Below are 25634 nucleotides of genomic sequence, written 5' to 3' on the forward strand. Positions count from 1 at the left end.
CTAGAGCACCTAATAGCCTTTAAGCGGCTCCGTACCCGCTTTTGCCTGCTTATAAAACGCCGGAAACAGGAGTGTTGGGAGAGGTAAGTGTCGACCATTGGGTGCCATACGTCACCTTCCCAAATCTGGATGAAGATCGGATGTGTTTTTGGGTACCAGACCCCAAAAGATGTCCCTGGTGTTAACATCAATAGTGTGCTCTCTACACAGAAGCAAATGTGATTTCCGAGCACTACCCCTCAACCTTTTGCACCCTCAAATGGCGGATGGAAAGGAAAGTCCTCTTATTCACTACACGCCACAGTGAACTGTATAATGCCCCATTTACAGAGTGGGAGCTCCTCATCACCCTTGCACATTACTCCGATACAGCTCCTGGGCCGGATTGGATCCACAATCAGATGATTAAACATCTTTTGTCTGACTACAAGTGATTTCTCCTCAACTGGATCTAGTGCGATTACGACTTTCCATTGTAATGGCGGGAGAGCAGCATCATTCCGGTGCTGAAACCCGGTAAAAATTCACTTGATGTGGATAGCTATCGGCCCGTCAGCCTCACAAACATTCTCCATAAGCTGCTGGAACGTATGGTGTGTCAGGGGTTGGGTTGTGACCTGGAGTCACGTGGCCTACTGGCTCCATGTTAGGGCGGCTTCCACCAGGGTCGCTCTACCACTGATAATCTTCTCCCCCTTGAGTCTGCCATCTGAACAGCCTTTTTCAGATGCCGACATCTAGTTGCCATCTTTTTTGACTTACATAAAGCATATGACACAACCTGGCGACATCATATCCTTTGCCGCATTGTATGAGTGGGGTCTCTGAGGCCCGCTCCAGATTTTTATCCAAAACTTCCTGTTGTTCCGTACTTTCCGTGTCAAAGTTGGTGCCTCCCAAAGTTCCTCCTGTATTCAGGAGAATGGCATTCTTCAGGGCTCCGTACTGAGTGTGTCTCTAATTTCAGTGGCTATTAACGGTCTAGCACCAGCTGTAGGGCCAGCGGTCTCACCTCTGTATGCAGGTGACTTCTGAATTTTGTACTGCTCCTCTAGTACTGGTGTTGCTGAGCGGTGCCTACAGGGAGCTATTCACAAGGTGCAGTCATGGGCTCTAGCCCACGACTTCCAGTTTCCAGCCATGAAGTCATGTGTCATGCATTTCTGTCGGTGTCAGTCCATTCATCCAGAACCAGAAATTTACCTTAATGATGATCCACTCACTGTAATGGAGACATTGATTCTTAGGACTGTAGTGTCGTAGAATAGTAAAGAGTTGGAAACGTGGAATATTGTCAAAATTTCGTTGCCTATGCCGAGAGCCAGAGCTGGTCGGTTAGCCAAGAGGTAAGAGGATTGTGCATGTATCAGAATGTGTCGTCACGCAGGGGCAATGGCCTGGTTACACACAACAGGTGAGAGAGAATTGCTTAGCACGCGGGTTTGTGTTGGACGGAGACTTTTGTAGAGTGTAAGACAGAGGTATAGTGTCAGCTGTACTGCATTTCACAACTTCGTGTAAGTCTGCCGTAACAACACGTAACTCTGTTGCAAGAACACCTAAGGGGCGAGTACGACAGATGAATCAGCAGTATAAGTGGAACGAATGCGTTCATTACAGGATATCGCTCGTTCTTCCTTTAAATAAGCCAGCTTTGATAGCAACAAAGCACTCACAGTTAGACTTGCAGTTAGACGTGTACTGGGATGCTGTGTAGCCCTCAGCTCGCTGATCGACATGTTAATCTTTATTAAGGAGATGTTGCAGTAAGGGCGGCCCATCCAGCAGCAGACATGAGGGGACAGTACCAGCTATGGTCCTCTTTGCTGCCACTGTCAATCATCAGCCCACGATTAGCAGACATTGCGGCAGACTCGCTCGCCGCCAATGCTGACCACATCAGTGAGCCATCGCCGAGATTGTGCGGGGCCTAGGCCCTGTGCATCCGCTGTCACAACCGGGTGAGCCGGCGACACTGGGGGACTGCAGCCCGTTCCGCCCGTCCACCGCGGACAAGCCACCAGGAGGAGCAGGGAAGAAGATGGGGTGGGATAGAGTACACTCTGCACTACGAGAATGCCTTTCGTGCCGACAGCGCCGGGACTCCAACCCGTAGCCTCCTGCGCACAGCGGCCTAATGTCCACTGCCGAGCCGGCCGGCCAGCTGGCGCCGCCACCCACGCGCAGTCGAAGTACGAAGTAAGGAGACATTCCTTCGCTACGTCACAGCACGTGGCGCTGCGCTAGCAAGACTGGTGTGGCCCGGAGCTGGTGTCATCGCTACGAGTCAGCGAGGACTCGGGGAAGGGCGTTCATATCACCAAGCTCAGCCAGCCTGTGTTATGCAGGCCACATTGTACTCGGCAGGAATAAAGGTGTTATGAATTAATAATGTTTCTTTGGCGTTTCTGATGCGTCCACAGTCATTTCCTAGCATCCTGACAACTGGAGAGGTCACCGCTCAGCCTCCAGTCCATCGTAAGTGACCGGGACCACCTATAGATTTGGTGTCAGAAGTCCTCACGCCGCCTACGGATTTGGTGTTCGAACCGCCCACTACAGCACTGGCCTGCAGATCTGGTATCTGGAGTCGTCGACACCGCCACTGCAGGACTGATACTACAGAGTTGGGGTCAGAACTCTCGACTCTACGCAGCCTTGTGGTAAGTGCACGAGGCGATTTTTGTTAATAACTATGGACACACGTTCTTTGCTGGGAGTGCACTTTGTGAGACCTGCGGAAACAGCAGATTTATCTGAGTTTAAGGGAAACAGTTGGGAAACGTACTTGGTACCAGTCGGATGTACTGTGTGTAATTTGACAGGGCGTGGGAGCCATGCATGAAGTTTGTACTAGTAGACCTCTTGTGTGTAGTGCTTAACTGTGACAAAGGAGTTGAGTAGCTAGTGTAGTTATTGTTCTGAGAAGTAAATTCAGTATAGAGTAAGTTGTCGGTAATTTGCACAAATCATGCCGGAAACAAGATCCGTTAGTACTGAAGTGAGTATAGCTGCTCTGACTGAGCAAGTCTCAAAATTGTTAGAAGAGAATGCGCAGCATAAGTTATGTCATGTAGAATTAATGACGCAAATGGAGACCTTGCGTTCGGCACAAGAGTCGCAAACGGGTTCAAGTGAGTGCAAGTCAGTAGCAATGTCCAACCTTGCAATATATCCTTCAGTAGCTAACCTGATCATGCCTTTCTCGGGTAAAACAGCAGAGGATGTCACAGCGTTCATTAACGATGTTTTGGCAACAGCTGCAATGAGCAATTGGTCAGACGTAACTATGTTACGTATGGCAAATTTGCGACTTGCAGGGGAAGCCAAGACGTTCATGATGTACCATGAGACGCTTAGTAAGGCGAGCACGTTTGAAGAATTGGCAGATTGGTTACGACAAAGATATCGTAAGCAGCGTAGTGCAAGATTTTTTAGGGAGAAGTTAGCTAATTTGACACAGAAGGTCAATGAGACAGTGGAGTCTTTTTCAGATAGGATACGGAAAATTAATTTGTGGACCTATGAATTATCGGGTAATCCTGATGCGGATCGTTTATTACTACGAGAGGCAGAAAACAGAGCCCTCAGGGGAATTTCTGCAGAATTTTCTCGTAGGGTTAGGATGGAGAATCCTGGGGATTTAGCTGCAGCACTGTGTATTGCAATGCATCTGCAGGAGATAGACATTGCAACAAGGGTTCGCAATGATAAACGCATCTTTGCGTCGTAGAGGAATTGTTACCGTTGTGGGAGGAAAGGTCACGTGAAGGCTCAATGCAGACAGCCGCAGTGCTATGCTTGTGAATGCTACGGTCACAAGGCGAATGAGTGTCGTAATAAGCAGAATGGTAACGGGAATAAACAGGAAAAAGCGTTAAGTGGGAACGGGAGTGTTTCATCTGGCGGAAGACATTCCTGGTAAGCAGAAGTATGGTGAAAACTAGTACAGAGATGGATTGTTGCTTGATGGGTGTTGTAAGGAATAACAGATGTAAGTTTTTGATTGACACAGGGGCACATGTATCTGCTGCTAGTCTAGACCTCATGGGTAGGAGAAGACAAGGTACTCCAGGTATATATTACGTGGAGTAGGGAATAAAGAGTTGCAATCATTGGGTACAACACAGCTCGTTTTTAAGATTGGAACTGTCGAGTTCGGAGAGCAAATGGAAGTGTTGCCAACTGTGGGACAAGGGTATTCTGTGATTCTCAGACTGGACTTCCTCGATAAACACCATGCCAAAATTAGTCTTTCACAGCGTACAGTTGAACTTAGTGGAAACTTGTTTTCAATGGGTACAACAGCTGTAAATGTTTCTACGTCGTGAGGTGCATCCGTTGTTAAGATGTCACCAATTGAACCATGTACAAGGGCATGAAAGATGATTATGCATGTCAAAGTGCCTTCGGGTACAGGGAGGTTACATTGGTTGTCAGTAGGTACCAATTTACCACAGCAGAGACTATGTGTGGTGGAGTCACTGCAGAGCAATGAAGCATTGGATGAAATGCATTGTTTATTAGGAGGAGCGTTGCGCGCGTAACGGATATAAATGGGGAACTGATGATTCCGGTCAGTGTAGATAATTTTGCGGCATATAAAGTGGATGTCCCAAAGGGTTTAGTGGTAGCAAGTTTGGAAATACTTGATGATGAGGATATAGGTGAATCCCAAGATGTTTATAATGTCAAGCAAACCGTCAAGGCATCTGTACTACGTGATAAGATTCGTCATTTGGAGAATGGTGATCGGAAAGCTATGGAAGCTTTGTTATTAGAGTATTTAGATTTGTTTAATTCAGAAGGTCCATTACCAGCAACTCCTATTACACAGCACCGTATACCGACTGGCGATAGTCCGCTGGTCTATAGAAAACCATACAGGATAGCGAAACACCTACAACCACTAGTGGAAGAATTTATTAATCAACAGCTAAGGGGCGGTATTACAGAGAACAATGAAAGTCCGTGGTCTGCCAACATAGAGGTAGTTCCTAAGAAGTCATTGGACGATACTAAAAAGTATAGGTTTTGTTGTGACTATCGTTTTTTGAACACACAAACTGTAACAGATGCGTATCCAATACCGAACATCACGGAATCATTGGATAACCTAGGTCAGTGTAAATATTTTTCGACACTATATCTAAAGAGTGGGTACCAGCAGATAGAAGTAAGTCCCGAGGATAGACCGAAGAAGGCCTTTACAACAAGCCTTGGTCACTTTCAGTATTGCAGAATGCCATTTGGGTTGAAAAACGCTCCTGCTACTTTCCAGCGTCTATTAGATGGTGTGCTTTGGGGACTGTAACCGAAGATTGCTATGGTATACCTTGATGATATTGTTACTTTTCGCGTAATATAGAAGAGCATGTGGAACGACTGAACGAAGTGTCTACTAGGCTAAGAGCGGCAAATCTTACGCTTAATGTCGAGAAATGTCAAGTTTGCTCAGACGCAAGTGACTTATCTTGGGTATATTATCAGTCAGGATGGGGTAAGAACGGATCCTCGTCTAACGTCGGCTGTGCGTGGTTTTCCAGTACCACAGACCACTAAACAAGTTCAGCAATATGTTGGTTTATGTATTTACTACAGACGATATGTAAAGGGGTTTGCGGAAATTGCACATCCATTAACGAGATTGTTAAAGAAAGGTGTTAAGTTTGAATGGACAGCATAGTGTCAGGAGGCATTCGAGAAGCTCAAACAGATACTAACATCAGACCCAGTGTTGATATTTCCTGATTTCGAACAAGAGTTCATACTATCTTGTGATGCTAGTAATATTGCTGTAGGTTGTATTCTTTCTCAGAGGGTTAATGGACAGGAACATCCGGTGGCTTATGCTTCCAGGCAACTGAATAAGGCAGGGAAGTATTATTCAACTACAGAGAAAGAAATGTTAGCAGTGATTTACGGTATCTCATATTTTCGCTGTTATTTATATGGGTGTAAGTTCAAGGTGATTACAGATCACGCAGCATTGAAGTGGTTGTTTGGGTTGAAAGATCCTTAGTGTCGTTTAACGAGATGGGCACTGAGACTAAGTGAATTTGACTAAGAGGTAATTCACAAACCAGGGGTAAAACATACGAATGCAGATGCGCTCAGTAGAAAAGTGGCAGCTGTACAAGTTGCGGGCATAAGTGAGAAGGAGTGGATAAAGGCGCAAGCCACTGACAGAGAGTGTCAATTGTTCCGAACGCAACCGCAGTTTGAAATGCAGGGTGGGTTGCTTTGCAGGAAGACGAAGTGCGGACTACGCTTCGTAGTACCGGAGTCACTCGGAAGAAGTGTTGAAACAAGCGCACAATCATGGTGGTAAAAGAACGACTTATAGACGGGGAGTACCGATAACATAGATGCCAAATGTAATGCTTTCCTTAACACATTTATCATGCTCTTTGAGAGATGCTTTCCATTACACTGTTCTAAACAGGATACTAGCAGTAAAGGGCAGACTGAGTGGCTGACTAGTGGAATAAAGGATATCATGTAGAACAAAGTGGGATTTACATAAAAATGTTAGAAGTAGTCACAGTCAAGCTACAGTAGCCCATTACAAACAGTATTGTAAGGTGCTTAAAAATATTATTACGAAGGCAAAGAGTATGTGGTATGCAAATAGAAAAGCTAATTCACAGGATAAAATTAAAACCATACAGTCAGTTGTGAAGGAAGTGCCTGGTCAGCAGCACAAGGTTGTTGATATAAAGTCAGTTCCTAGTAAAAATATTTCTTTTACTGATAAATCAGATATATGTACAATATTTGACAGTAATTTTCTGAGCTTTGCTGGTGAATTAAATAAAAATCTAGTTTTTGTAGGGAATCTGTAACTCTCTTGGCAAATGCCTTTCCGAGGTACAGACAAGGGGGAGATTGAGTCAATAATTATATCACTGAAGACTAAGAACTCTTATGTATACGATGGAGTGCCTAGCAGAATATTAAAGTACTGTGCTACACATGTTAACCCTATATTTAGCCATATTTGTAATTATTTATTTAGGAATGGTCAGTTTCCTGAATGATTGCTCAGTAGTAAAGTCGCTTTATAAAAAGGGAGGAAGGGATAATGTAGACAATTTTAGACCTATTTCTACGGCATGAGTGTTTGCTGAAGTTATTGAAAATGCTGTGTATCTAAGGATAATTGATAATTTTATATCACATAATTTGCTATCGAATGCACAGTTCGGCTTTAGAAGTCGTTTAACAACCGAAAATGCTATAATCTCTTTTCTCTGTGAGGTACTGGGTGGGTTAAACAAAAGGTTTCGAATTCTAGGCTTTTTTTTTATTTATTTAACTAAGGCGTTTGATTGTGTTGATCACAAAATATCGCTCTAAAAGTTAGACCATTACGGAATACAGGAAGTGGCTCACATTTGGTTCACCTCTTACTTTAGCAATAGACAGCAAAAGGTCATTATTAACAATGTTGAGAATGGCTATGATGTGGGGTCTGAGTAGGAAACAGTCAAATGAGGGGTGCGCAAGGGATCAGTGTTGTGGCCACTCTTGTTCCTTATTTATATAAATGATGTGCCCTCTGGAATTACAGGTAACTCTAAAATATTTCTGTTTGCTGATGATGACACTAGTGTAGTAGTAAAGGATGTTGTGTCCATCATTGGTCGGTTTCAAATAGTGCAGTTCATGACGTAAGTTCATGGCTTGTAGAAAATAAACTAATGCTAAATCACAATAAGCCTCAGTTTTTGCTGTTTGTAACACACAATTCAACAAAACCTGGCATTTTAATTTCACAGAATGGACATATGATTAGCGAAAATGAACAGTTTAAATTTCTAGATGTTCAGATATATAGTAAACTGTTGTGGAAAGCCCACGTTCAGGATCTTGTTCAAAGACTCAATGCTGCCATTTTTGCTGTTAGAATGGTATCTGAAGTGAGTGATCGTTTGACATGTAAAGTAGTCTACTTTGCATATTTTCATTCACTTATGTTGCATGGTATTATATTTTGGGGTAACTCTTCCCATTCTAAAAGAATATTTTTGCCTCATTAATGGGCAGTTTGGGCAATAAGTTTCCAATTTTTGTCCAACTCTTGTAAATAGTTATGGGGGAAAGGGTAGTAGCACCACATCCAACTGAAATTTGCCTGGATGCAATGGGAATTGTACAGCCAACCAGTTGCACACCAAAAGTTTATTCAAACCTTTACCTACATTTTGACAGATATAAACATGTGTTTCTCATAAGAAGTAATGACACATTACATATTTCGTGAAAAGAGAAGTGAAGCCATAAGGGCTAGGGAACAGTAAAATGATTCAAGTAAGTGCTTATGGCATAGCCATAAGGCTTACTTAACAGAAAAATTGTCCATTTAAAATCTATGTCAGATGTGCATCACACATACAGACAGATAACTCAGCATTTGTGAGCAGCCCTTATAGTGGAGACAGTTGCCTTTCCCAGAACACTACCTATGGCTGTCGTACAGGATGACTAAGAATCAGTTGCCCCCTAACAGTGTAAAACAGTGTGCAGAGGTGTATGTGGATCCTATCCATATGCACTTTATTCACATTAACCCAGATCTGTATTCCATGCAGTGTTAGCACACTGTGCGATAACTACACATCCTGTATCTGTACATTGGATCTTCAGTAATTCATAAGGCGATTTGTGGATGGCTTGGTATAACTTCATGAAACATATTTAGCTGCTTTTTATGACATAGTGTGGTAGAAATAGTAGCAAATTGTCTGCTCACTCTTCAGTTTAAAAACCTGTGGAGGAGGGAATTGAATGACCACAATCTGATCACATGCCTCCCTTCGGGCTTCTAACCTCCATACCCATCCATTCCATGATATTACACCCCCCAAAAACACAGTTTATCCCTTAATATGGCTGTGCTGCACTTAGTGTGATAACACACATTTAACGTATGTTCTTAATGCAATTCATTTAACACTGAACGTGAATTTTATGCCGTTGCAACACCACCTTTAATAATGTGCAGTTTTCCCTCACCCTGCACTGTGAAAATTAGTAGTCCTAGAGGAAAAAATGTATAAGACCGTTTTTGTAGGAAATTTAATGTAGTTCAATTTTGTATTGCGAAACACTTTTGTGAGAAGCAGCGGTTTTCGAAATTTGAAGATGGACATCAAAATTGAAATTTACGTGTTGTCTTCATCCCAACACTCACATACCAGCGGTTTTCGGTATGTTATTCATGACACTCCTTCCTACCACGGTACAAAAAGGTGACTACACAAATTTTTTCCCAAAATTTTGTTTGTTGACTGGAGTATTAGGAGTTGTAGGAGACTTAGTAGTTAAAGTTTTGACAAGGAACCCATGACTGGAAATGAACCACTTGGAAGTAAAATATGTTTGAAGATCAGATCACTTTAAAATTGCCCACTTCACAGTACATACACAGTGGAGCGGTGAACTGTGATTTGTGTGCTCTCCAGGAGCTGCTCCAGGTGGCATCTATTCATTGCACGAGGTATTTTTACAATGCATGTTTACACACTGCGGTGCCCCGTTGTATCTTCTCTAAAACTTAGAGCCGCGCTCCTTAGACTATCAGTGTGAACTTACTTGAATGCCAAATACAGGCTTAGCTTCCCCGCAGCTCCGGCGTCTTGCATCAAACTCTTCTCCGAAGATTCTGTATTTTGAAGAAGGTGAAAATTCATCTACTATTCCAAAATCCTATTATCTAGTCCAAATAGACACTCTTAAAATTCAGTTGCTGTTAACATATTCAAAATTCAATACACCATTTCACTGCCACGTTAAACAGTAAGCCCACACTTTCTTAGGGCATTCGCACACGACTGAATTCAACCAAATTAAATAACATTTTTTCTCAATGATACAATACTAATATACATGTCCGTCTGCTCGAGACCAAGTCACTATCAATAATAATCTTTTTTTTTTTTCTTTTTTGTCCACGGAATTCTGGGCCGGAAGTTTTTCTTTTCTCTCTGCTGCAACCGAGCGCGTTACTTGTTGGCCCGGTTTTGCTCTTCTTTCTCGGTTAGCCTGCACAAATAACATTCTGCGGCAGTGTGTATCTGTTTATGCTACAACCCACTACAAAATAACATGTGTTCAAAGCGGCTGGAACACAAGTGACTCCAGACTTTCGTAAAATTCTGGGGGCACTACAAAACACGCACACATGCGCGCGCGCACACACACACACACACACACACACACACACACACACACACACACAGTAGTCCTAAAACACTGGTTTTCATGTGTGGAGCACCACAGTGAACCATTGTAGTTGCAAATATACCAGTTTCGTGCAGCCATTGTTGTAGTTGGCCGAAAATGGCATGTGATGGACTGAGGCAATCCATAAAACATCCTTGAGGCATGCGCTGTGCAGCTGTATCATTAAAAATTTATGTACTGGGCCATGAAGGCCATGAAGTGGGAGGTGATTCAGTCTTAAAACTTCCTTTATGCCCAAACTATACATTTTAAACATTGATTCCTTATCAAAACCTTATCTACGAAGTCATCTCTACAACCCCTATAAGTATTTAATAGGAATTGTGATTTACCCTGTGTGTGTGCATGATTGCATTCCTGTCACACTTTTCTGTATGTATGAGAAGGCTAATCTTGGGAATTGCTCTAGGTATTTTGATACTGTTTTCACAAATAGACAGACTAATTCATGAAAGTGGTTTGTATGCATAATTTATCATCGCCACAACAGAAGAGTTACCTGGCTGTAGATACTTACAAGGTGAACTCACCATAGGTAGCTGCCTGATACTGTTGGAACTTTCTTGGTGAAAGGAGGATGAAAATAAAGGGACAGTTACTTCTGATTAGGCGCCAACACTCAGTAGTTTTTTAAGAAAATATCTGTCAGACTTTCATCATCCGCTCGTGCATTGTAAAACCAATAGAGTTGGTAGTGCAGTGGTTAAGAGAGCATAATTTTGAAATTTCGGCCCTCTTGCTCAGATCCCATCTTATATTTTGTTTTTCTTTTGTCATGGAGATAACTCATGTCTCTATTTTTTGTGACATAGTAAAATACAGTGGAATTACTGACAAATGAAATTACCATTTTAAATCTTATTACAAGTAGATTGTACCATCACAAATTGTACACAGTTAATAGTAATTGAAAATGAAAAACATATAAGTTCTAGTATTTCAATTTTTGCTTTGTATTTTACTTTCATGCTTCAAGAAAACCAGAGCATTCATAAAGAAAACTGGAAGCATACAAATTTGGAGCTCTGCGAGCAAAGTGGTGAACATCATTAGGAAAACAACTTTGCGATCTTGTGATAATGTCATGGAAAACAACACAAATGGAACCATTTCCTCGAAAGCTGGGGCATGCAGTTGATTATGGAACAAGGTGTGTGTTTTAACTGTATTTCTTGTATATGTGAAATCCCTTAACTGTCCGATGATACTAGGGCACTTCTGTAATTGATGAAAGTAATTCTTCATCAGTCAGTAAAAGTATACCTCATAGACTTGACAGGAAGGCATACACTTTGGTGGATTTGATTTCAATGAAAATGTCAGTATTGAGATTTCATTGACAGACAGCCCATCGTATAATGAGGGACTGTTTTATCCATCCCCTCAAATCAATACTGTATGTAACATGGCAAAACTTTCTCTGGAAACTGATTATAGGTTTCTTCTGCGAGCTATCCAGATTTCATGCACACTCTGATGTCATTTCATTAATTAGTTGACATCTTGATGGCCTCAACAACCAAATTAGTCATGAACTACTTGGAGACGAACGAGAACTACTGGTATCAGTTTTCTGGAAAGTGTTAACCATGTTAATAAAATTTGAAGTCTTTATTTCTTCTGCAGTTAATTCCATTTGTATTTCATGATTCATAAAAAATATTGATGTCATATAATAAGATGACACAACAGAAAAAAGAAATGTAGGGTGGGATTATTCTGTTTCTGTGGTGTCGTTTAGCTATCTGCCATTTCATCAGGATTTTTAGAGTTCTGTCACTTTTGAGTTCCACAGACAAATGGCACATCGGTGTTATTGCACTGACCAAGAGATATTGGAGATACTGACAAGGAGTGACAGTGAGTGTGGCATCTTCAATGAAAGTAGTAACGATGATGATTCATCAGAAGAATCTCATAGTAATACACCTCCACATACTTCACCTAGTAAAGCTCGCCAGGACAGTCCTTTTTCAGATTCTGAAAGTGAAGACAAATTGATCCGTAAGAGGCCACACCATAGTGGGAATGAGAAATTTGATTGGCAAAAACGTGATTTCAGTCCAGCACTTCATGCATTTGATGACTCATCTTCAGGACATAATTGCCAACTAGCGCCTGATTCAAGCATTCTATCCTTTTTCATCCTATTTCTGTCAGAAGATCTGTTGAAATTTATAGCACTTGAAATGAACCGATTTTTCACTTTCATCATTGCAAATGCATTGGAATCAGTTCGTTCTTGACTATCCACCTGGAAAGATATAGGTTTGAGGAAATGTATAGCTTCATTGGTTTTTGGCTTCGAGAAACGGAATGTGAATGCAAAACAGCAATGTGCCTTTATGCGTTGACTCGTGTTTTGAAACATACCACACAAAGAAGAACTTTTAGCCAAGTTGCTACAGATGGAAGATGAAATGAAGCCCTTACTTCTGGAAAAAAATACTTAAAAATTTAAAAAAATAAAAATAATTTATAAATTTTTTTTTTTTTTTTTTTAAATTTTAACGTCGCCATTGCCGGTCCAAAGCCCAGATGAGAAAGGAGAAAAAAAAGTCTCCATATTATCTGAGCTTGAAGAGCCTCTCCAGATGAATTACTTTGCTGACTTATGTACAAACATGTGAAACATCCAGTCTGTGCTGAGAAACACAGACTGGATGCTTCAAATGTTCGTACAGAAGGTGCAAAAATAAAAACTTACTACAAATTTATGGATTCTTTCATAACTTCTTGGTAGAAGTTAAACCTTAAACTTAGTGCAAATATCACCAAGTAAACAAAAAATTCTAGCGTTATAATTACTACAAAATTGTAGACTGGGTTGCGGTAAAAGGTATTTATTTAAGTGGCAGCTAGTTTCGGGCAAAGTCATTTTCAAAGCGCCATGTAAAACAAAGACTGTGACAACCACATTATAGCTGTTAATGAAACCATAGAAGATGGATAGCTATCGATATTCTATGGTTTTAGTAACAGCTATAATGTGTTCGTCACATTCCTTTTTGATATGGTTGTTTGAAAATGGGCTTCACCCGAAGCTAGTCACCGCTTAAATAAATATCTTTTACCACAACCCAGGCTACAATTTTCTTGTAATATTCAGTAACGGATTGCTGTCCTATTTTTCGAGGACACTAAATTTGTGAAAAAATTCTAGGCCTACACTTGGAAAGGGCGTCTCGGCTCTCAGTGGTCAGTTGCACACACTTGCCTGTTTCTGAAGCACAAAAGGTCATTTGGAATTACAGGTGATGTTTAATTAGGTAGTTTATAAACTTGTATTTCCTTATCTAATTCTTAAAAAAAAGTTATAAATCATTGTTTATTTCTACTGTACAATAACAGTTGCGTCCCATATAAAAAGAATTCAGAAATGTTGAATTTTTGATTTTGAAGTTTCCTTGGGGATAATTTATTGGGTTAATGCTCTCAAAATATAGTGATTAGCTTCAAAAGTGTGTCGCGGCATCCAGACACTTCCCTCGAAGGTTGTTTGTAGGCGAATTATTGCGCTAGTACAGAAGAACGTCAACGTTTGGTCGTTCTGGATTCTACAGCATTTACATCATAAGTTGCATACAAAACTCTGGTACTTAATTATCAGTATGCCAAATAAAACACAGATGTATACTGAGACCTTATGACGATTCTCAAGAACTAATTGCAAATGAAAGTAAGTCTTTGATGGGGAGTTACATGTTAGCAGCATAAGCAGTTTCAGTGTACATTAGGTCTGTCGAGCAATTCATCTCCAGATTCAAAACTGAGGAATAAGCATCCAGATATCCTGCTTTAGCTATGAATGGAATTACGCATCGATTCATAGTATTAACTATTTGAGTGCTGAACCAGCGCATGTGGCTGGCCGTGTCAAGCCTGCCCTTGGGGCTGCCTAATCCGTGTACCTGCACTGGCAGCCACTTGTGTGCGCGCGCGTGTGTGTGTGTGTGTGTGTGTGTGTGTGTGTGTGTGTGTGTGTGTGTGTAAACACAGCAGTCGTGAGTCTCAGTTAGTGTGATCGCTGATGTTACAAATAAAAGCAGGATATCTGGATGCTTATTCCTTAGCTTTGAATCTGGAGATGAATTGCTCGACAGACCTAATGTACACTGAAACTGCTTATGCTGCTAACATGTAACTCCTCATGCTGATGTAACATGAAACAATGCACAACTTGCACATTTTATATAGTGATGATGTAATTTTTATTAAGATATGATAACGATGGCAAGTTTATGGTCCTATGATCTGAAGTCAGTGATTTATATTTGGCTAATAAGATTCTGTAAATAATTTTAAAGAAGAGATGATAGTCAATTGACTGAAACTGGTTGTTAAGTAAAAAGTTTTGCCGACAGCTCAAGATGGTAATCACATTATTATTATTATTATTATTATTACTTTACTTAAATAATAATCTAACCAAGCTTTGGGAAACTTTTTGTAAGATGTTTGTTCAATGCCACAAACCCCCCCTCCCAATCAGTTCTTGGATTCTATTGTTTCTTGCTTTTGTTCTCATCTATACAATTTTTGTGTCACATAGAACTCGGGCAATGCCTGTAAGGATGTAGAAGCAGTGGAAATTAATCTACAGATAAATTGCAACATATTTTCTGTTATTTGTTTTATTAGATGTAATTCATGTGTTCAGTGAAGAGGGGACACTCAGAAAACTTGACCTCTCTCCCTGTTATTCTTACTTATGGTGCAAGTAGAAGAACCAGATATTCTCAAATAATCCCTATCCACTGGAAGAACTGCAAGAGAACATAAAAAACACTATTACTGCCATTCCTAAGGCAGAGGTAAGTGTGTTTCTCAGACTTTTAAATTGCACACAGTGCAGCACTATTGTCACTGATAACACTGTTCGACATGGGTTCTATTTCTGATATTAAAGTATGTGCTTCTAGACCATTTTACCGTGGGAAATTCAAATATGTAAACAAAATATTGTTGTCAGGGATACTTTTTATGTAATCTGTATGTATATATATATATATATATATATATATATATATATATATATATATATATATATATATATATATATATTCACAATTCATGGCAAACACAGAGACGTTATAAAGAGATATGGGTATGTTGCCGCATCCAGTAGTGATAGAACGTGATAATTTCTTGTGCAACAGCAGGTGGGAAGAATCAGACATCATTAGGTTATCCCTTGCCACACCTATGTCATTAAGACCACCTGAAACATCTCATTAACTTGAACGGCGACAGCCGGTCGCTGCCTCGGCAGTAAAGCTTCAAGCCTCCTAGGGGCAGGTGCATCGAGTTTACAACAGTGGTGTTAGCCGCAACTTGTGTCAGTCTTAACGAGTGGGTTTTTTTTGGCTGACAAGTAACTGTCTGTCATATTTCCGATCACGGTTGAATTTTTTAGTTCCTATGTGTAAACTGATTGAGCCTGGTGCTGAAGTTAAAACGACTGCTTGTTTTTACACATCAGCGTTCCTCTAGTTCCCTACTATTAATTTAATACAGGTGTATTACCAAAGTGGTATTTTTAAATGTGCAGAAATGCCACGTCGTCGTGGATGTCGATATAAACCGGACAACTTCTGCTACATCTGTGGGAAGTTCACTTTTGCCAGAAATAGGAAGAAAATTTCTTCCGTCATAAAGAAAGCATACAAACATTACTTTGGAGTAGAGGTAGGAGACCAAGATAAAGAATGGGCACCACATTTCTGTTGTGCTACATGTTACTGCAAACTAATTCAGTGGTGGAAAGAATGTGGCGTTGTTTGCTGTTCCCATGGTGTGGAGGGAGCCTAAGGACCATGTTACTGATTGTTATTACTGTCTAACAAAAATTCAGGGTTTTACAAACAAAAAGTCGAAGAGGCACATTGTTTACCCAGATCTGCCTTCAGCGAGAATGCCAGTGCAGCATTCCGACAACCTTCCAGTACCTTCAAGAGCTTGAGGTCAAATTCTGAGTGACAGTGAAATAAGTAGTACTGAAGAAATCACAGATGATGATTCTTTATATCACTACACAAGTGAGTCATCGCCACATTTGTTAACACAGGCAGATTTAAATGATTTAGTATGTGATCTAGGACTAAGTAAACAAAAGGCGCAGCTGCTTGGTTCAAGATTACAAGAGTATAATCTACTGCACCAAAGTACTAAAATCAGTGTTCAGGCACAGAGAACATGCCTTTATTTCTTATTTTTCAACTGACGAAGCACTGACATTTTGCAATGACGTTTCTGGCCTGATGAAAGTGCTGAACTTCACTTATATTTCACAGGAGTGGAGACTTTTCATAGATGCATCGAAAATAAGTCTGAAGGGTGTTTTGCTCCATAACGGAAATAAAATACCCTCTGTTCCAGTAGCTTACGCTAGTTTGACAAGAGAGAATTACGAATTCGCACAAAGGATGCTAAATTCATTAAAATACAATGAACACAAATGGAAAATATGTGCAGATTTCAAGGTAATTGCTATGGTACTGGGAATGCAACAAGGCTACACAAAGTATGCCTGTTTTCTTTGCGAGTGGGATAGTCGAGACCGAAATTCTCACTTCGTGAAAAAGAAATGACCTAGGTGAAGATGGAAAGTTGGCGAAAACAATGTACAACGTGAAAGTTTGGTAGCCCCTGAGTATATACTACTTCCACCGCTTCACATCAAACTTGATGAAACAATTCGTGAAGGCCATGGATCCAACAGGATGTGGGTTTGCATATCTAGCTACCAAATTCCCCTGTCTTTCAGCTGCAAAAATAAAGGAAGGTGTATTTGTGGGCCCACAAATCAGGGAGCTGCAGAAAGATGCAAATTTTGAAGTATGTTTAACTGATAAAGAAAAAACCGCATGGGACTGTTTCAAGATGGTGTCGCAAAACTTCCTCGGAAGAAGAAGAACTACTAACTACAAAGCAATGGTGAAGGATATGATCAAAGAATATCAGGATTTGGGGTACAATATGTCTTTGAAGGTACATATGATGGATTCTCATCTGGACTACTTCACAGAGAGTTGTAGTGACGTATCGGATGAACATGGGGAAAGATTCCATAAAGACATTTCTACCATAGAAAGGCGCTATGAAGGGAAGTGGGTACCTTCTATGTTAGCAGATTATTGCTGGAATATCATTCGAGAGAAGAAAGATTCACGATACAAGAGAAAAAAGTGATGTGCATTACAAGGCAGTGGCTCATTGTTTGTCAATTTTCTGTAATTTCTAATGTCAAATAAATGCTTCAAAGTGAATACACAAAGGTTACTGTGTTATATGTTAGATCCCACCCTCCATTAATGTGATGAACTTATAACATCATAAAGATGTGCATTTGTTTGTCGAATTTCACCTCACGTTTGCTGCACTATATCAGAAACTGAAAAGAGAAATAAAATTGCGATTACTCATAAACTATCCCCGACAGAAAAAAAAAACCAAAAACAGTTTTCAATTCAGCACTCAAAATACAACTAGGATCACAATATTTTTTATCAGAAATAGAAAAAAAGGTTTTTTTTGTAGAACAGTGTAATTTATAGTTCATTGAACAGAACAAATTTATCATTTTCAGTAAATAGGGCGACTTATTTTGTTTCACACTTAAAAATATGTATCCAGACCTGTTCTATTTTGGCCATCCTGTATTATTATGAAAAATAGCTACAATAGTAATCTAATTTCCATTGTTACTTGTCACGATGACCTAATACATTCCACTATTTATTTGTACACTGTGGACCATAACACAGCAGAAAGTTTGTATTCATTCAGTGACATATATACTGAAGACCCAGATGTCCATGAAACTGAGAGAAAATTGCAAAAAAAGTGAGTTTTGTTTTCTTGAAACTAGATGTTAATTAAGACAGTGAATTGAAAAATGCTTACTTGATTTTCAGATATGCAGATCGAGGATTGAGGCAGTTGTTAAAGTCACACCTCAGGTACCCCAATTGGCTGCTCTTGGTGTAGAAGGGCACTAGGAATTCACAGTGCTCTTGATGTGACAACACATTGTGCAGCTAGGGGCCTGGATACAGGTTACAAAAGTAGACCCTCCAGCAACTACTGCAAAAAAGTCACCAAACACTCCATAACAACAGCAACAGGTCCTCCAGATTCTCAAAAGCAATCTAATGCTGGTGGCAGCATTTATTAAACAGCAGCAGGCATCCCAAAACCTGCCGTAGCAACAAGTTGCTGTGGCACAAGCTGCAGCTGCTCAGCAGCAGGTAGCAGTTACTGGGGCAAATACTGGTGTTCTCTCAACAGGAGAGCAACAGCAGCTAATATTCAGCCGCTGCAGCAGCAGCTAAATTTCACCAGCAGCAGCAGGTAGCAGCTGCAAGTAGATAGCAGTGGATGCGAGCCATGATTCTGTTTCAAATGACGCTGGCCACACTACATCATTGATACAAGCAAGAGCAGCAGCAGCAGCAGCCGTAGTTATTGGCCCTGCAGAGACATTAGTCATTTTTTCAACCTTCATCTCTTGATAATGGACAACAGCAGTGGAGACTTTGGTAGCAGCATTTGGCTGGTGCTTATGCATGTGCCTGTTTTCCCACAGTTCCTGAACAACATCCGGCAAAGTATCAGCAGCAGCAGCATCCTCCTCTGAAACACACACTTCCACCTGCTCCATCACCATAGGGTGTTATGGGCCCACCAGGTGGAGCTCCGAAGTTGATGCAGGCTGTGGAATCCTCTCTCCACTGATTACTTCCCGCCACTCAAAACCTAGGCTGCAGTCAGCGCCATCACCTTGAAATCATCCAGTGCCATCTCCTCATTGTGCCCCCCCCCCCCCCCCCCCATACACACCAGCATCATTCACAGTCAACACTCGCCAGTTCATGAACTAATGGGGGGAGAAACAATGCTTACACATAGACATGGACCTGTCTCGCACCACCCTTCCTGGTGCAAATGCTCAAGATCCAAGTGACTCAATGAAGTACTGCCAACGACTCTTCAGGAAAAGCTTAATAAGTTTGTGGAACCATCATAATAATACCAATGCCATAAGATGTATGTAAATTTTGTTGTGTCCGTTTTTCATATGATAAAAACAACATGTACTTTCATGAAAGTTTGCAAGTACATGGCAAGCTTTTTGACAGGTGGGAAATGTGTCAAATCCCAGTTGCACAGGAAATGTGAAGTGTGTAGTGAGAAGTATTCATATGTACAGCTCCCATGTGGTGCATTGTATTAGTGTATAAAGATAGAGAACTACCAACTGCATCCTAATATCTACTGTGTCCTGTATGTAGTGTCTGTGTATAAATAAAAATGTGCAATATGTGGTACCTGTGCCAACCCCTCCCTCCATAATCGTACTGTATTTTATTTAAGTCTTTGAACCATACTAATCCCAAAGGTGAGGAAGGAAAAACCGTACTGCCTATTTCATGTTTGTCGTGCCATCTGTGTGTGGTGACATTTCAGTTGTAAATAGTCAGTGATTAAATTAGTGTAGTGGAAAAAGGGAAGGGCAAGGCGAAGGGGAAGGGGAAGGCACTGTGAACTTTGTAAACACTATGAATTATTGGCTTAGCAAGTGTGTGTGTGTGTGTGTGTGTGTGTGTGTGTGTGTGTGTGTGTGTGTGGGCGCGCACGCCCGCACCCAGTTATTAAAGGCATAATATTAGGATACTGAGATATGTTACACAATTAAACATCAGAACCAATAGCAAATAACTATGTTCAAAGTGCAGGAAAGAAATTATACTTAGTAAACTATAAGTAAATTAAATTTAATTAATGAAAGAGAATGAACTTCAGTGCACCAAAATGAATAGAATTTGGTACACTTATTGTACAAAATGAACAAACAAACAAAAAATGGATGTTTTCTGCTATTACAAATCCATGTTAACTGTGTCAGTCAGGCTGATCTCGTAAATGAGAGGTAATGTAATTCCAGCTGCAGTACTTCGCACGTGCCCTTTCCTTTGTAAAGGAAAGAAGGTGATAATAGTGAAATACTACTTGTATCCATGTATAATGTTCGACTTTAGTCAAATAAAATTTGTGTAGTTTAGTGATAAAGAAAGAAAAATAGATTTGGAGCTCAGAGCAGTATAAGATCTGTTAGAAAAGTATCCAATGTTTAATTTTTACCACCTGTAATGCCATCAGTTACTGGCAAGCAGCAGTTAAGTGAGGTAGTGTGTAGTGCTCACATCAGTTTTTCATTGCAAGGGAAGTGACGGAACAACTAGAGCAGCAGTACTGCATCAGATTTTGCCAGAAACTGGGTGACAGTCATTTGGAAGATTCAAATGGCTTTCGGTGACAGTACTGTGGGCATCACACAGATTACGGAGTGGTACAACTTGTTTAAAGATGGCTGCAGATTGGTGGAAAGTGAGCTACACTCTGGTTGCCATTGACGTGCCGAAATGACCAGGTCATTGCCAAAATAAACACTGTGATGATGCAGGACCATCGTGTGACTATCACAGAAACTGTGGAAGAGGTGTGTAACAGCACTCTTTTGGCGCATTCCATTGTGACCAAAGATTTGGCCATGAAGAGAGTGTTGGCAAAATTTTTGCTGAAGCTGTTGATGATGGAGCAAAAGCGACTTCATGTTGAAGTCTCACAGACTTTGTGAACACCATAATCACAGGTGATGAGTCCTGGGTATACAGGAACAACCTGGAAAGCAAATCCCAGTTAGAGGCAATATTCTTCATCACCAAGACCAAAGAACACCTGCCAAGTGCACAGCAATGTCCAAATAATGCTGACTACTTTTTTTGACCTCTGCAGTATGGTACACAAAGAGTATGCACTCAAACAGTAACCAAAGAGTACTACAGGTTTGTCCTCCATCTATGTGATACCTGATGCTGTTTGGTGCAAGAGACCAAACTTGTAGGCAACAGGAAATTGGTGACTGTCACAACAGTGATCCAGCGCATTCCTCGCACTCAGTTCAGACTTTTTGGTGAAAAAACTAGATTGCTGTGCTTCAGCCAGCTCCTTACTCTCATCATACAGCAACTTATGGCTGTTCCCCAAACTCAAGGGGCCATTGAAAGGAATGCAGTTTCAGACTAGAGGACATTGTGGCAGCAATGACAGTCAAGTTAAACTCCATTTCGAAAGAGGGTCTTTTGGCTTGCTTCCAACAGTTGTGGCACCTATAGGAGAAGTGTGTGCAGTCCCAAGGGAATTACTTTGAGAGTGATTAGCTATCCAGCACGCCAGGCTAGCCAATTTTTTTCTGGCCAAAGATCACATACTTCTTTAACAGACCTAGTAGATGTACAACTTAATTCCCAGTGCAAACGACATTCTACCCAGCAATCTTTTGTCAGGTAAAGTAATAATATGGTCAGTAGAATTAGACTCATATCATCAGTGTCTTCAGCGTTACCACAAATTACATGTTAATGACCCCATTTGTTCTGGGAATGCATTACATGTGAGGTTTATACTTGGCTCCATCGCCATGGGTGGAATGATTTAGAGTTTTGTTAATTTTGACCAAACTGCAGTTTCTGAAATGTCCTCTGTTGTCTTGAGGCTGTAATTAGCTTTTAGCAAGGAACCAAACATAAATAACTGGTTCTTTTACTGTTCAGGGATGCCACTATTGTTTATTTAAAGAGAAAACAAGAAACTGCATGTAACAAACTTTATCTATTGTCTTTTGAACAAATTACACATCATTAATATATTTACAAACTTTATCTTGTGATACCATTAATTGATTAGGTGTTATGGATTTTTAAAATGCTCTGGTACATTACTCCTGCACAAAATTAAGAATTGACGACAATGCCATACAACACATCTGTACCCCATGATTAACCCTCTACCTGATTAGACAGCACTGCTGCTGCTACTTCGTTTGGGAGCCTGGTCTGTGTGTATCTCCAAAGACACCTGAAGAGCTTCATCTGCCTTTTTGTTTAGCTTTTGTTATGTTTTACATATAATTTTGACTTTTGAAATAATTAGGTGATAGCTTGGTATGTAGAGATACCTATTCGAGAAAGTTAAGTTTAATGTACCGCTATTAAAATATTAATGAAAGTAAGTTAGCATTTTGGCACACAGCCTCTGAACATATCAGCCAATCACATTGATGGATTACAATTCTGGTGGTCTTTCCCAAATGAAAGATACTATTAGCTATTGGTACCTCACACCAATGATTATGTCGTATGCATAATGCTACAACCTCTGCTCCTCTGAGGAAAGAATCTTGGAGCTAGAAATGACGGCTGTTAAGCCAGAAATATCGCACATCCTCTTCCTACTGAGATTTACAAAAATTGGGGTGTTCTTGAAGACAACGCCCAATTTGGAAATAAGCAAGCTTAATGAATTAACAAGTATGTCTCAATAGCCATGCAATCCTGTTAATGTGATATTTGTATAAAAATTTAAAGGACAGCAATGCACCAATAAGAAATGTAAATGTTTACCCTCTTAAGTCGAACATCCTATATGGTTGTTTACCCTGATTTGGTAATAGTCATTAATAACTGTACTTTATTGGCATTCCATCTTTGCATTAATACTAGTTATAAAATTTGAGTTATTCTGCTCTCGTGGAGTAGTATACTGCTAACCTATAATTTCACTTAATTATGTGTGATTTCTATTAGAAAGATGCATGTTATGAAAAACCACTGCAAAAGAATTTTTTTTACAAGAATTACTATACCAGTGCATTGCCATCATTTTCATAATTAAAACACTTATTTCATCAAGCAGATGTTCGACTTAAGAGGGTAAACATTTACATTTCTTATTGGTGCATTGCTGTCCTTTAAATTTATAAAAAAGATATGATGGATGCTAAAGCCAGAAACATCACACAGGTGTTTCTGGCATGTTGCGTGTTAGAAAATTTATTTTAGAGACACTTTCCTTGATTTCTAGTTCCTTGAAGAATCGGATTAAAACAGCAGATCAACAAAAATTGCCTTGGATTTCCTGTTGGAAGTACCCGAAAAAAAAAGACAGTATATTGCATTACAGCTTATGTATGTGCTGTGAGCAATGCGCGAAGACGACTGTTAGCTTCTGGAGAGCTTGTCTTTTTTACTATTCCCATCCCCCCCTCCCCAGATGTATGTAACTGCATGTAGAAGTATAGTGGGAGGATATGAGATGGGAAATTTTGCGTCAGTGTTCACTATTACATTACTTCTTTTATTGTATGTAGTGCTATGTATTTAAAAGTGCTGCAGAATACTTGGTTTCTATTGTTATTTGTATTATTACTTCTGCAAGGTTTGTTTTGTTTGAAAACAGTTGCCTGTACTTGCTGGTTATAAGAGAAATCTGAAATTTCTTGTTTCCAATACCCTCTGTACTTCCTGCATGTCTTTGAGGAAGGAGGCATTGCTATCCTGTTTTGTACACTGCAGGTTTTTTGTTCTTTTTTTATTTACTGTTATTGGTACAGATTTTTTAAAATATACATTTAGTGTATGGATATATGTTACAGAGAGCTTGGTAAGTCACACACTGAAAAATTTTTGGTAACCCCTCTGCTATGTTCAGTTAGTTGTGTGAGTATAATAATGAGGATTTTTCAGTGAGAAAGGTGTAAATCACATGTTTGCATGCATGCATACATACATACATACATTTATGTACAGTTCGTGTATTTTACGATATAACAACAATCTGATTGAAGTGAGATTTCAAATTTTTAATGTTTGTATTTTTGTTTATTTATATTGCCAGAATCGATGTAATTTAAAGTGTAATGTAGGTGTAGTACAAAATATATTTGTAGCAGGCACAACTTTGAGATATTGGTAGGGTAGTAAGGACATCTGTTGCCATAATCTCCCCTCCACCCATGTATTGTATAATGTATAATGCCCAACTTGATTGGAAAGGGAATTTCAGTGGCTTTAAATTTTTAAGACTATTGTAATGCTCTAAAAGGTCTTCTTTTAGCCATTAAAATTCTTTGAAGACTTACAAAGATTTTATAGTGATAATGCCATTAAAGTTGGACACTCCTATTGTTAGTGTGTCCTGTGTGTAAGATTTAACGGAAATATCACTTTTTTTTTTCAACATTCTGGTCCTTGATATATTTATTACCTGTACCTATTTCAGAAAGATGTCTAAAAAGCTGCACTGATCAGTCGTGCCAGGTTTTGTATTATAGTTTGGTTGCTTAAATTTCAGTTAAGTGAATTCATTTCTTTCCACGTTGTGTTGCTCAGTATTGCAACAATTTTGCAAAGTGAAATAGTATATTTGTTTAAGAGTGCATGCCCATAACTCAGTGCTGTTTGGAACACTTGCTTCTTTCAAGTTGTTCTTTTAAGTGTTCCTTTTATTGTTGCTATCATTAAATATAATCAGTGGTCAGACTGTTAAAGTCTTTCTGTGAAAGATCTCCACGTAAATAGTTGTTCCTATGTTGTTCATCAAAATATAGAGAAATAATTCAGGATTTCTTCATGATTAAATCAAGTGGATCCTTTGAGGGTTGATAACCATTGTATTATGTTCCATAAAAACATGGGAGAACTGCCGGATATCAGCAACGTTCTGCCACGATATTTCGGCGCAGAGTCTTCTGACCATCTTCAGGTGAGTGCCACTGTAGTAGTACTGGCGAGTATGCGCTGAGCTCCGCTATTTAAAGCCGTACTGAGGTTTAAATAGTGGAGCTCAGCGCGTACTCGCCAGTACTACTACAGTGGCACTCACCTGAAGATGGCCAGAAGACTCTGCACCGAAATATTGTGGCAGGACGTTACTGATATCTGGCTGTTATTCTGTGTTTTTATGGAACAATCAGTACGCCGGGAAAGCTTTAAACATCACATTGTATTATGGTTTCTTCAGTATGATAAGTCAGTTGTACAAATGCATTATTAAATTAATAAATTTCAGCTATTGATCAGTGATCATTTTTGATTAATGTACCAGGCAGATATCTCTTTGAAACATGTTTATATGGAAATGTTTGTAATTGTGTATAATATGCATATTCCCTGCTCAGCAGTATGCTCTAGCAGGTTTCGCAGCTTGATGAATCATGAGTTGTTTCATTAACTTTGAATTTAGCAAAACCAAAATATGTTGCTTTCACAAGGTTTATTCAGTTGAACTGTGTTTACGTTAACTTGGATGAAGGCTGTCCTGCATGAAACTCAGTGGCTGCACTTCTGGCAACATTTTCTCAATTGTGTGGATATGTTTGTATTTCTGTTCCATTAGCTGGTGCTACTCTGCAGTTTGCATTGGTATTGTTAGTAGTTGATTTTAAATTTACAAAATTAACCACTCTCAGCCAAACCAATTTTAATTAAAAGCTCTGTCTCATTGATCAAATAATTGTGTGCTAAATTTTCTTTATTAAGGAAGCA

General features: G+C 39.8%; 1 protein-coding gene across 3 annotated transcripts in view; it reads left to right on the forward strand.

Moving 5' to 3' along the window:
* LOC126252044 (histone lysine acetyltransferase CREBBP-like) overlaps positions 1 to 19577 on the forward strand; it is a 38068-nt gene extending 18491 nt beyond the window's left edge. The window contains exons 5-7 of one of the 3 annotated variants that reach the window (XR_007545821.1): positions 1756 to 2663; positions 11225 to 11398; positions 18165 to 19577. Coding sequence is in view for 1 of the 3 variants with exons in the window: in XM_049952839.1 (XP_049808796.1) it covers positions 18165 to 18184 (20 nt within the window). In the remaining 2 variants the exon portion in view is untranslated. The remainder of the gene's footprint in view (positions 1 to 1755; positions 2664 to 11224; positions 11399 to 18164) is intronic. The other 2 variants (XR_007545822.1, XM_049952839.1) reach the window with 2 other exon arrangements.
* Positions 19578 to 25634: the final 6057 nt, after the last annotated feature.

Source organism: Schistocerca nitens, chromosome 4 (genome assembly GCF_023898315.1).
Source record: "Schistocerca nitens isolate TAMUIC-IGC-003100 chromosome 4, iqSchNite1.1, whole genome shotgun sequence".
Classification (NCBI taxonomy): domain Eukaryota; kingdom Metazoa; phylum Arthropoda; class Insecta; order Orthoptera; family Acrididae; genus Schistocerca; species Schistocerca nitens.